We start from the raw sequence: 12,324 nt of genomic DNA, 5'->3' as shown, positions 1-12,324 counted from the left end.
GCTGGGAGAGGAATGAAAATCTGTCAGTGCTCATTCCACGTCACTCCAAAAACTTAGGAGAGCCAGTCTGCGCTGCTCCGCTTTCTGGCCCTGAAATGTCCCCAAAGCCCCCAAACCGTGAGATGACACTCCCCAGGAGAGGGGACCTACTCACTACTCACGGGAGGCTGGAAATAGCCCCCCCCCCCCCCCCCCCCCGCGACAGTGGCACCAGTGGGATGCCCGGCCCTTTGCTGCCTCCAGGCACAAAAATCCATCTCAGCATCACCACCCGTCAGGCGGGGACACTGGAAAACCCTTCCCTTTCAAGTTTTGGGTGGTGGTCCCTCCAGGCAGGGTGGCCTACCCCCTCCCCTCCATGGCACCAGAGTTTCCCTGTTAGGCTCTCCCAGAGTGTCTCACCAGAAGGGAATCGCAAACGAGGCTAGGACTCCAGGAGTAGACAGTGTGTTTCATGGGTATTTAAGCAGCGGCATTAAGTGCTATCGGAATCTCTGGAATGTGCAGTGCAGATTTATGTGTCTTAACAATTCTTCACTGGTTTGCAATAAGCCGGCAGACTCACACTTTATTTTAGCACTAATTTCGTCCTAGAAGAAGGGTCTACAGAAGCATGACAAGAACAACAAAACTCAAGTGGCATCTACTTAATAAGGGTCGCAGTGACGTGCCTCCCATCCTGAAATATTTATCAAAAGTGAGAAGGGGGAAAAAAAGACAAAGAAAAAGGGAGAAAAAAAAAAACTTTTTAAAAATGACCCTCAACAGCGTGCTGCCACATCTTTAGCAGTGGGCAGTGCAGTGCCTTGAGGTGCCTCAAACTGTCTTTCATTTTCTAGACTTAATGGCTGATTGCAGAAATCAATGTTGCCATTAGTAACAGGGTATTTGTTATGGCATGATTTCCTCTGTTGTTAGGCTGCAGAATGATTACAGTATTAGCGAGATGCTTTCTTTATAAAGGGCTAGAGATATAACTTTCAATTTACTATCCATTAGTAAGGGGCTTTGGAAATATGGATAGAGGCAACAAGCTTACCTGCTGTTAGGTAGTGATTTTAATTTAGCTGTCTTTGGCTAGTGGGGTTTTTTCTTTTTTTTTCGTTTTTTTTCCCCCCCAAACCGGGCCAGGAAGCTTCAGCATTTCACAGACATTTTGATGACAGATTTTCTGCTTTGCTATTTTAGACCCCAAAGCTGTATCGCCCGTGTAACACAGTCCAATTTAAGACATGAAGGCGCGCATCTGTGTTTCAAACCCCTGTGCTTTTCCAAACCATCGGAAGAGAATGGTGCGGTTCTTCAGTTAGAGGCACCTGACAGATGAGCCAAGCTGTACTTTTGGAAGGGGATCGGAGGCAGGCCTGGTCCAGGGAGAGGCAATGAGGGGCCCAAATAAGAGAATTACGGGCAGACGCTTAGGGGGATAGACGGTGAGGGTCTGAATTACACAGTCACGTCCATGGATGGAGCCACACAGCAGCTCCCAGGTTCCAGAGGCGATGGCGGACAAGGGCCGGGACATGGAATGCGGCTAGGCATTCGCAGGGGAGAGGGTAGGCTATGCCTGCTGGCAAACGTACCAGCTGGCCATCTCTACCACGAAAGGAGGGTCAACTTAGGGGCCAGTGTCCGAGGGAAGGTCAAAGGGTTGCAAGAACAGCCTGCCTTTGAGGCAGGGCAGACGAGCAAGGTGCACATACCCCACCATGCTACCGTGACCTTGGAGCTGACTCTCAAGGGCAGCGAGGGCCCTTCCCCACCGAGGCCAACGCAGAAGCAGGCAGGGGGCGGGGAGGGCCCTTGCACCAGCTGCTGCCCCTCCCATCTCCCCTTCGCAACCTACCTGAGGAGGACGGCGAGGAGGGGTGTGGGCTGTCCTCCTGGGCACTCCCGGGCTGGGAGAGCCCACCTCCGACCCCGCTCTCCTCGGTCACATTGGAGGAGCCGGGCGTGGTGGAGCGGCTCACGGACTGGGACTCCTGGTCGCTGCCCGAGCCGCGCCGCTCATCGGGACCCGCGTGCAGCCCGTCCTCATCGCCCTTGCGGTCCCGCTTATGGACACGGGAATGCACGACCACCTGGTGGTAGGTGCGGAACACCCGGCCGCAGTCCGGGCACTCGGTGGGCTTCTCCTTCAGGCTCCCGGGACCCTGCAGGTTGTACTCGAGAGCTTGGTTCAGCCCGTGGGACAAAAAATCCCGACTGCCTTCTAAAGGGTCGAGCTTATTTGGCAGGTCCCTCTGATTGCCCACTTTAGTGCTGTGAACCAAATCAGCAGGCATTTTCTGCTTGGAGCCATCTGCTCCCACTAACACGTACTCCCGCTTCTCCTTATCAAACAGAACTCCAGCGTTTGCCAAAGTGTCTTCGTGGTTGCGCTGTAGCTGGTGCTCTTTAGACAAGAAGCCGTGTTCCATGGCCATGCCCCTGGCCATGAGCTGCCAAGCCTGGTAGCTGTTCACGGGGTCCATCTCGGCGGCTTTGGCAGCCGCCTGCAACCGCTCGATGCAGCTGGATTTCAGCGGCGGCACGAGGTTGAGGCAGCCCAGGAGGGAGTGCTTGTCGCCCTCGGGGACGCTGTGGGCCATGCTGGAGATGGGGGACAGCAGCTTCCCCACCACCTCCTTCTCTTTCATGGGCAAATCGCCTTTGCCATAGAGCTGGCTGGGCTCGCTCAGGCTGGCTTTGTCTGCGGCCATGAAGCCGCTCTGCAGGCAGGAGAGGTACCTGGAGTACAGGTTGGCGTGGGCCTCCTGGGACATGCCGCCCATGGGCACAGGCACCTCGGGGTCGCTGGGGGACTTGTTCTTCACCGACAGCTTGTTGAGGTGGACCTTCATGTGGTTCTTCAGGAACCAGGGCTCTTTGAAGCGCCGGCCGCAGATCTGGCAGCAGTGCTCGAAGGAGTCCTTGTGCTTCCGCATGTGGCCCTTTAGGAACCACGCCTGGCTGAACACCTGCCCGCACACCTCGCAGCGGAACTCGTTGGCTGACTGCTCCCCGCCGCCGTTGGGGCCCTGGCCCTGGGCCGACTCGGCCGTGATGTGGGCCTTCTCCACGTGGCTGATGAGCTCCTCCTCCTGCGAGGCCGCGAAGTCGCACAGCGTGCACTTGTAGGGCTTGTGCAGGATGCGGATGTGGCGATCCAGCTCCTCCCGCTTCTTGAACTTGCCCTTGCAGAAGGTGCAGCGGAAGCCAGCGGCTGGGGCCACCGCCTCCTCCTGCACGCTGGCCGGCTTGGGCGAGGGCACTGGGTTGGCCACGTCCGACACGCTGTGATTGGCGGGCAGGGCCAGGTTGCAGGCGGCCAGCGGGGCCTGCTGGGCGTGTGGCAGGGGCTTCAGGTCGGGCCGGGGCTGCAGCAGGCTGCTCTTCATCTGCTTGTCCCGCAGGATGGCCCGCTCCTCCAGCTCGTGCAGCAGGCGGTTCTCCTCGCGCACGCGCCCGCGCCCCTTCCCCAGGTTGCCCAGCTTGTGGGTCCGCAGGTGAATCTTGAGGTTCCCCTTTTGCGCCGCCCGGTGGTCACAGTACGGGCACTTGAAGGGCTTCTCGCCGGTGTGAGTGCGCATGTGCAGGGAGAGGATGCTGTTGAAGCGGAAACGCTTGCCGCACAGCGGGCACGGGTACTTGCGGTTTTTGCGGGCGTCGTCCTCGATGTCGCTCATCTGGGACATGATGCCCAGGTTCTGCCCGTTGAGGAACTGCTGCAGGTCCACCCTCCCGTTGAGGCTGGTGTCCACGTCCCGGCCCAGCTGGTTGGCCAGGAGCGCCATCTGACTGCCCATGGGCTGGCCGCTCATGGGCACATGGGCCTTCTCGTCGAGGGGCGCGGGGGTCTTCTCCTCAGAGTTGGGCCGCGGATGGAGCTCAGGGAAGGCATGGCTGAGCTGGGAGGTGATTTGGTGCAACTTCTGACTCATGGCATACTGGCCGTTGAGGACGGGGCCGCTCAGATGGGGCTCAGCTTCCGGCGCCGCCGAGGACACTCCAAGGCACAGACTGGCTTCTTCCATTCCTGAAAATAAAGAGAGAGTTCAGATCGGTGCCAGGTACCGACCGCGGCGCGCAGTGAATCAACAGCATCAGCTGGTGGGGAATTTGCATTTCATGCCTTACCTACACATAATAATGCTAAGGAATTATAGTCAAAAACAATAATAAAAAAATGAATTATTAAATGCCAATTATGCAATATGGCATTGCTCCTCCAATTTGTTTTGGCGATAGATCGTCTTCCTTGTATTTTCTATTTACAGACGGCAATTATTCATTCACATTTAAATTATTAATGTTTTACCACTTTCAACACCTCATAACAAATCAAGGGTCTACGTGTTAAACTTTTCCTCCTCTCCCCCCATGGAGCACCTGCACCTGTTGGTTTAGTTCAAAGTTTGCCACAGAGCAGAGAGTGGCCTTTCAAATGGCAAGACCAAACAGACTCACTTGGAACTTGTGTTTCTGGTTACTATATTCGATACATTTGCCAGTCTGAAATGAAAGAGATTATTTTATGATTTGGCGAAAAAAAAAAAAAACTAACCCAATGGCACGATATTTACTGGTACATAATAAAACAAGATAATGTTTTGGGAAAAAATAAAGTAAAGGACAGGCTTTAGAACAATAAAAGGGATTTTGCTTTAGTCAACAAAAAGTGCAGTAATATCTCATTAAGCTGATTAGTATGCTGCTTAGAAACAGTACTAGGTGCTGTAACACATGATTATAATCATAAAAATCCTTCAGTGTTTGCAAGGAAGCATTAACGAGGTATATTAAATTTTAAGGAGACTGCGAGTAGCGGCTTTGCAAACCTCAGAGATTAAGATTTAACCCTTATGTTACGAAACGCTGTTATTTGGTCCTTTGGAAACTGTGCCCATCAAAAGAAGAATAAATTATCTCATGATGGAATCTTAGTGGATTGTCGAGACTGTTCGAATTTGGGTAGGGGCTAGAGACTTCCACCGCAGAGCAGGCTCTCCTATCCTTCAACTGGCACCATATCTGTGGCAGAGACTTTGATTGGGCTTAAAGAGATCTTTTATAGAACCAGATAAAAACCAATTAAAATCCAGGGACGATGCCATAGGAAGTCTCCACCAAGTTTGAGTGTTTTTAATAACTTTCCCAATATACAGTAATGAGTACAAATGGTACCTGCAGTATGTGTTTTGCAGAAAATTAGAACTCAAAGCTGTTTGTTAAACACTAACACTCAAAGCTGGTTTGCATAATTGTCTTTAATAGTCCTCTCTGCCCCTCTCCAGCCTGTGCAGAACAGCTAATACCAGCCCGTTCTGGGGTGGGGCAGAGGGAATGGCCCCCTCCATATCAGAGCACGCAGGGAGCTCAACTTTGGAAGGCCATGAATCCGTGCCTGGAGTCCTTCTAGTTCCAGATCGGTCTTCCCCTCGAAGGAGTCCAAATTCGTTTCCTGCCACGGAAACAGTTATTGCACATCTATCCCCTTTGTATCCCAGTGTTTAGATGTGTTGGCCAGCCAGGTGGTCCAGAAGTACCGCTTAACCCCAGCCAGGACGGGTTCCTGGGCCAAGCAATTCCCCAGGGGGACCAGTGGGGACAGAGCTCAACGGTAGAGGAAACACATTCAGCCCCAGTGGGGTCTGCTGCCTACTGGGCTTCCTGCCAGGCAGACTGTAGAGGGATGGAGGGTCTCCAACGGGAGACCTGACTTCCTTGGCAAGAGGACAGAGGCTGTGAGTCCATCTTGCAAAAGAGGAGAAAAAAAAATAAAAAAGACATGCTGTTTATTTCCAGGAGGGAGAGAAACTGCAACCGTGGTGCAGGGCTAACTGTCCATGAAAACTACACACATACACACACACTCACACACACATAGATGCCTGGGGTCACTTGCAGTAAAAGAATGTTTCCAATTTCCATCTTTAATTTTTGTCTCTGGTGACAGCCTACTCTCCCATTAAACAAACAAACAACAACAAAAAAAAAAAACAGACAAGAGGCAGGGGCAAAAAAGCTCATTTTGGAGCCTGGTCAGAAAGGAGTCATTTCTCATGGAGAGTCTTGCATTCATTCAACAAACCTGCTGAGTTCCCGCTGTGTGCCAGGCCCTGAAGGACAAGTGTGGCCAGCCCCAGCACTCATGGCTCCCACTGACCAGCAGGGAAGAGCAGGCCCAGTGTGAGAAGTTGCAGGAGCAGGACTAGTGCTTGAAAGGGCCCTGTCCAGAGCCATTTCTCCACCTTCAAGCCCCATCCAAGCTGCACTGACTCCTCTCTTGAGCACACACAGATCATGACCTGAAGCCACGTGGGAGTGTTCAGAATCCCACCCAACAGCTCTTGGGGAAGTTTGGAAAGTCCAAAGCCAACACGGATGGCCCACTTCCAAAGGCTGCCCAGTTGGCCAGCTCAGAAGACATGAATCCAGGAAGACGGGCTATTTTCAGGTTACTGCTGCTGAGCTGACGCCAATTCAGCAGGAGGGAGAGGAGGCTGAACATGCAATGCAGCTAGACTGCGAATCAGGTTGGATGAACAGCCTCAGGTTGAAGACCCCCGCCCTCCCCCATTCGTGCTGCTCAAGCAAAGGCTCAACTTGCCAACTAACAAACTCGGGGAGTTTTCTAGTTAGGTTTGTATGTGGAATGGTTGTGTTATGCTCAAAAAAATTTTTTTTTCAGAGTCAACAAAGCTTTTGTGTACCCCTCTTGCAGCAACTGGTCTTCGAGTACCGTTGCTGATCATAGAACGTTCGAGAAGATGCAAAGGCACAGGTGACTCCAACTCCTCATGCAGATCTCAGCTTACATATCCCCTTCTCTCCAAAGCCCTCCGTGTCCACCACCTCACAGAAAACTGCATCCCCACAGCCTCTCTCCCCCATCATCTTCCTTCCTTCTCCACAGCACTTACCCCCAGGAAAGGTTTCTTTCTTTTTTACTCTTTTTTTTTGTCTTTTTGCCATTTTTTGGGCCGCTCCCGTGGCATATAGAGGTTCCCAGGCTAGGGGTCCAATCGGGGCTGGAGCCCACCGGCCTACATCCCAGCCACAGCAGCACGGGATCCGTGCTGCATCTGCAACTTACATCACAGCTCACGGCAACACCAGATCCTTAACCCACTGAGCAAGGCCAGGGATCGAACCCGCAACCTCATGGTTCCTAGTTGGGTTCGTTAACCACTGCGCCATGACGGGAACTCCAAAAGGTTTCTTTTTTGATCCTTTTACAGATGTGCTTCTCTTCCATGAGGGCAGGGTCTTGTCTGCCTTGGTCACAGATGAAGCCTCAGGGCCTAGAGCTGGCTCACCGTAGGCTCAGAACACCCTAACTGAATGGATAAATAAGTGAAGAGACCCTGTCAATACAGCCCATACAAGAAGGCTGGCCTGTCCTAGAACCACTTTCATCCCAACTTTGTGGGACTCAAATTCAGCTTCTGCACAAGTCCTTGACCATCCACTCATCAGAATCTGTCAGAGTCAGAAGGGTCTTGGGCTCCCACTCAGAACCTGGGGGTCCAGAAAAGGCCAAGGGAGAGCCTCACCCCCCAGCAGCTCTTGCACGATATGGACCCATGGTGGCCCATCTGGGGCTTGGACCATGACTGATGTCCCAGCAGCCGGCACTGGGGGACAGAGAGCAATCAACCCCTTCAGAACTTCACCCATCCTGGGACCCATGGGAGAACCCAGAATTTCAGCAGAGCCAGCCAGCTCACCAGGAGATGCTCTGAGGATTACTGCCCTCAGCCCCTCGAAAGAGCCCCAGCAAAGCTTGTGCAGAGCCCCACGGCGAGGCAGGGCTGCCCCAGGCGATCTCTCACATGCTTCCTGAGACCTGACACCCTGCGACTCCACGAGCAGGTGCAGGCCTGCCATGGGTCAGCCATAACCTGTGCCAGCTGCGAGGCTCAGAGCAAGAAAGGGGAGTGTGAGTTCTTGGAAAGAGCAAGAGGTAATTGGTGTGCTGTCCCTGGGCCAAAGCAGCCGAGGCAGGACGAGCTGGCCCCAGGCCCGGCCTGGGACTCGCAAAACCTGGGTCGGCCCCAATTTTTCCAGCCTTGACACTTCACCCATCCGGAATTCATTTACCCCGTATCTCAGCCATTCTGTAAATACTTGCCCCGGCCTTCTATGTCGCTGCCCTCAAGGGCCTCTGAGTCCAGGGGGCCAGGGCAGGCAAGGCCACCAATAACACAGAAGCAATGAAAAGGCCCCAAAGGGGCTGAGTCCAAAGTTTAGAGAGAGAAGAAATCATCACAGCTGCAGCATAGAGGGTGTGTGTGTGTGTGTGTGTGTGTGTGTGTGTGTGTGTGTGTGTGTTGGGGGAGGGGCAGCGGTTCCCCAAGTGGAATTCCTTACAGGATGTTCCTGGGAATATTAAGGGATCACTTATCCTAAGGTTAAAGCATTGGATCCAACTGCAGCCGGAAGAGCTCACGGGGCTGGGAGGCGAGGCTGCCTGCGGGGCTTGTCATTCTGCTGAAAAGACGCTCTTCCTCCATCTCCCCCCAGCCTCAGGGGGCAAGCACAGGGAGAACGCCTCCCCTTGGGAACCCTGCTCCCTCTTCCCAGGTCTGCAGTGAATGTGTGTCCTTGGCAGGGCCTCCTGCCGCAAGACATGCCCCTGTCCTGACAAAGGGGGCAGACACTGCAGGAGCAGCAGCACTGCCCCTACATGGCCACTGACACCTGCAAGCCCTTTATCCTACATATCCCGCCTCCACCCCCCGCCTTCACTTCCAGACCCAGCTCTCGAGCTGTTACCCTGTGTTCCAGCAGGTATAGGGACCCACATTACGAAGCCAGGAGAGGAGTTCCCGTTGTGGCTCAGTGGATTCAGAACCCAGCTAGCATCCCTGAGGATGCAGGTTTGATCCCTGGCCTTGCTCAGTGGGTGAAGGATCCGGCATTGTCGCAAGCTGCAGCATAGGTAACAAATGCAGCTCAGAGCAAGCATTGCTGTGGCTGTGGCTGTGGCTGTGGTTGTGGCCAGCAGCTACAGCTTCAATTTGACCCCGAGCCTGGGAACTTTCATAGGCCACAGGTGCAGCCATACCAAAAAAAAAAAAAAAAAATGCCCAGAGCCAGCACAGGGTGGGCCGTGATCCTGGCCTTAAGGTAACTGGGCACCTGGGACCTTCTGGGGAGCTTAGAAAATAACTCATCCAACCCTCTCACCCAGGTGGGAAAACCCTTAGCACACATAAAAGCAAATAAACAAAGGACTCACCACCTACAAGAGCTCACCGAGCCTTCAGCTCGTGGCCCCAGCTCAAAACACAGCAGGAAGATCAATAAATCCTGGCCAGGGAGTTTCTGCTGTGGCGCAGTGGAAATGAGTCCCACTGGTATCCCTGAGGATGCAGATTCAATCCCTGGCCTCTCTCAGTGGGTTAAGGATCTAGCGTTGCTGTGAGCTGTGATGCAGGTCACAGATACAGCTGGGACCCCACGTTGCTGTGGCTGTGGCATAGGCTGGCCACTGTAGCTCCTATTTGACCCCTAGCCTGGGAATTTCTATACAACACGGGCATGGCCACTCCCCGCCACCAAAAAAAATTCCTGGCTGACTGATGGAAGGAACCAATGCAGAGAGGCAGCCAGACATCCTCCCCCAGGTTGGATAGAGGCCACTGGGAACTGCCATCCTTCCAACAAGGACACACCACACATTCCACCCCCTAGTCCTGATCTTTCCTGAGCCTGAGATCCTGGTGGGGCAGTGGGGCCCTGCATCCGACTGTCCGCATGGAGGGAGAACCAGGCTCGGGCCTGAGTCCTGGTGGCCAGGCTCACCACGCTGTGGAAGTGCCAGGCCCACCTCTGAACACAGGTAGAGGCCCCAGCTGGAAGCTTCCGAGGCTAGAGGGTTCCTTCTTGAGCTGTGCAATTTCACATTTTGTGGCAAGGGTATTCTCAGCCTATGAAAGCCACCATTGGATGTGCAGATTATCAAAATACATTCTGTCTCATCACCCCATCATTGCAGGTACAGTGAGCCATTCAGCCGCCTTTGATGGAGCTAATGGTTATTTTGATTTTGCATTTCTGCCTTCAAGACGATTTCCTGTGATATCAATGACAAAAGTTTTCACTTAACTCTTCCCATAGAGGACCTAATTGTATCTTTCACTCAAAATGAAATTTAAAACTATCAGGACACCAGAAATGCCAGCTGCTACAAGTCTAAATAAATGTTACACAAAAACACAGTTTCCTTTTGCTAGCACAGGAAAAAAAAAAAGTAATCTTATGAATAGCCCCCAAAACATAGATCTTGCCAGTGAGTTGCATGAAGGAGTTTTATCCTCATACCATAAAAAAAAAAGAAGAGTTGGGAAATAAAATGACTTTCAAAATAACCATTTCAACGGGGGTTTTTAAAACTCAAATATTGTGTCTAGCCAAGCACAACTAAATAGTCCCTTTTTTATCAACGGGGTAAAGTTGCTGCCTTGGAAACCTTGCAGGAGCCCCCAGTGCTACCGGTCACTGAATGGGACACAGATTCACGGCAAAGGATGCACACACGCTTGTGGGTTCTACCCCAAATCATGTCCCAGTGTGCAGTTTGGGCAGTAAGTGGACCTGCTTCCTGGGGCTGCAAATGACCCTTGACCCCTTCCCTGCCCCCCACCCAGCTTTCTCACACTTAGGGTAAGCAGTAATTAAGACCAACCTCACTGAGACTACAATGGCTTCTTATTAAAGACCATTTTTCCAATTGTGGTAGCTCGAACTGTTTAACCAAGGTTGTTATAAGCATAATACACTCCTGTGCTGAAATACAGAACACCAGACTACTGAACCTTTTCAGGGTCATTAAACAGCTGTAAACATTATTACAAAAATAAACCAGAGATTTCATGCTTACATTTTGGCCTAGAGCTTGCTATGCTGAGCAAGTACATTTTTTCATCTCTTACAATCAACGCTGGTGACATTTGGGCATCCAAACAAATTACATCACAAACGTTACTGAGGTGGGCAGGATACTGAGTGGTTTATTTGCCAGATGATTAATAGATAAACAGGAGGGGAGCACGGGTGACCTGTTCCGGTTTGACTGATGTGTAGACAATGCTAGGAGACAGGGCCAGAAACAGTTAAATCCTTGCTGAATTTATTAATGAAAAGATGATATTCAAATAGGGCTGCAGAGGGTGGCGATTGTGCAGCCAGGAAAGTCAGGTTGGAAGGTACGGGTCGAACTTCCCCGTCTCCCTTTGCAGATGGAACGTTGGCCAAAAAGCCAGGGGTGTCGCTGCCTTTGATGGGAAGTGGGGTTCAGCTGGGCCGGCTTCGCCCGGGGCCCCACGGAAAACCAGGCAGCTTCCTGAGTGGTGGGACAAGAGCTGGAGGACTTAGAAGAAGAAAGAGGGGGTGCTCCCTTTGTGGCTCAGTGGTTAACGAACCCCACTGGTATCCACAAGGATGTGGGTTCAATCCCTGGCCTCGCTCAGTGGGTTCAGCATCCAGCATGGCTGTGAGCTGTGGTGTAGGTCGCAGACACGGCTGGGATCCAGTGCTGCTGTGGCTGTGGTGTAGGCCGGCAGCTGTGGTTCTGACTCGACCCCTAGCCTGGGAACTTCCATATGCCTCAAAGGAGGCCCTAAAAAGAAAAAAGAAACGAAAAGAAAGAGGAGTCAAAAATGTCTTGTCTTTGAAGACTTTGGATGATTTCAGAATTGTCAAGGGCAAACAGGTCCCTCTAGCGTGTTGGCTTTTGGAGTCTAGGTTAAAACTGGAGCCCAGAACTGGAGGCTGATCACTAGCCCATCAGAGAGGAAAGAAAAATACCCACAGAGAATTCTCCTGGTCATCTTGGGAGAATAGAGCAGACCTCTCTGGTCTGAGTTCCTGGCTCACCGCCTACCTACATCACACAAAGCCAGGCAGCAGATGCTGGAGATCGAATTAGAACCATCTCACAGGGGGCAGTGATGAAGGCTATGGGCTTGTCAAGCAGCAGGATCTCTCAAGAAAAACTAAAAACCTACAAAGAGCAATAACTGTCACCCCCATCATCTCCACTGCAGCCACCACCCTCATCGTCCCCGCCGACATTAGCAACAGAGCCCCTGTCCTTACCCCCTTCCTCATACTCAGCATCTTCCTCTTTTTTGTTTGTTTGTTTGTTTTTTTAGGGCTGCACCCGAGGCATATGGAGGTTCCCAGGCTAGGGGTCCAATCAGAGCTACAGCTGCCAGACTACACCACTGCCACAGCCACACGGGATTCGAGCCACGTCTTCGACCTACACCACAGCTCCCGGCAACGCTGGATCCTTATCCCATTGAGCGAGGCCGGGGATCAAACCTGCATCCT

At 52.4% G+C, this 12,324-nt stretch overlaps 1 protein-coding gene across 1 annotated transcript in view; it reads right to left on the bottom strand.

The window, feature by feature from the left end:
- The window catches only part of ZNF536 (zinc finger protein 536), a 109,965-nt gene extending 105,938 nt beyond the window's left edge, over positions 1-4,027 (bottom strand). Inside the window, exon 1 of the mRNA XM_047792229.1 lies at positions 1,847-4,027. Coding sequence (XP_047648185.1) covers positions 1,847-4,016 — 2,170 coding nt within the window. The 5' untranslated portion in view covers positions 4,017-4,027. The remainder of the gene's footprint in view (positions 1-1,846) is intronic.
- Between the last annotated feature and the right edge of the window lie 8,297 nt (positions 4,028-12,324).

The sequence above is a fragment of the Phacochoerus africanus genome, chromosome 8 (genome assembly GCF_016906955.1).
Source record: "Phacochoerus africanus isolate WHEZ1 chromosome 8, ROS_Pafr_v1, whole genome shotgun sequence".
Classification (NCBI taxonomy): domain Eukaryota; kingdom Metazoa; phylum Chordata; class Mammalia; order Artiodactyla; family Suidae; genus Phacochoerus; species Phacochoerus africanus.
This window is presented reverse-complemented; position numbering and strand designations above follow the sequence as displayed.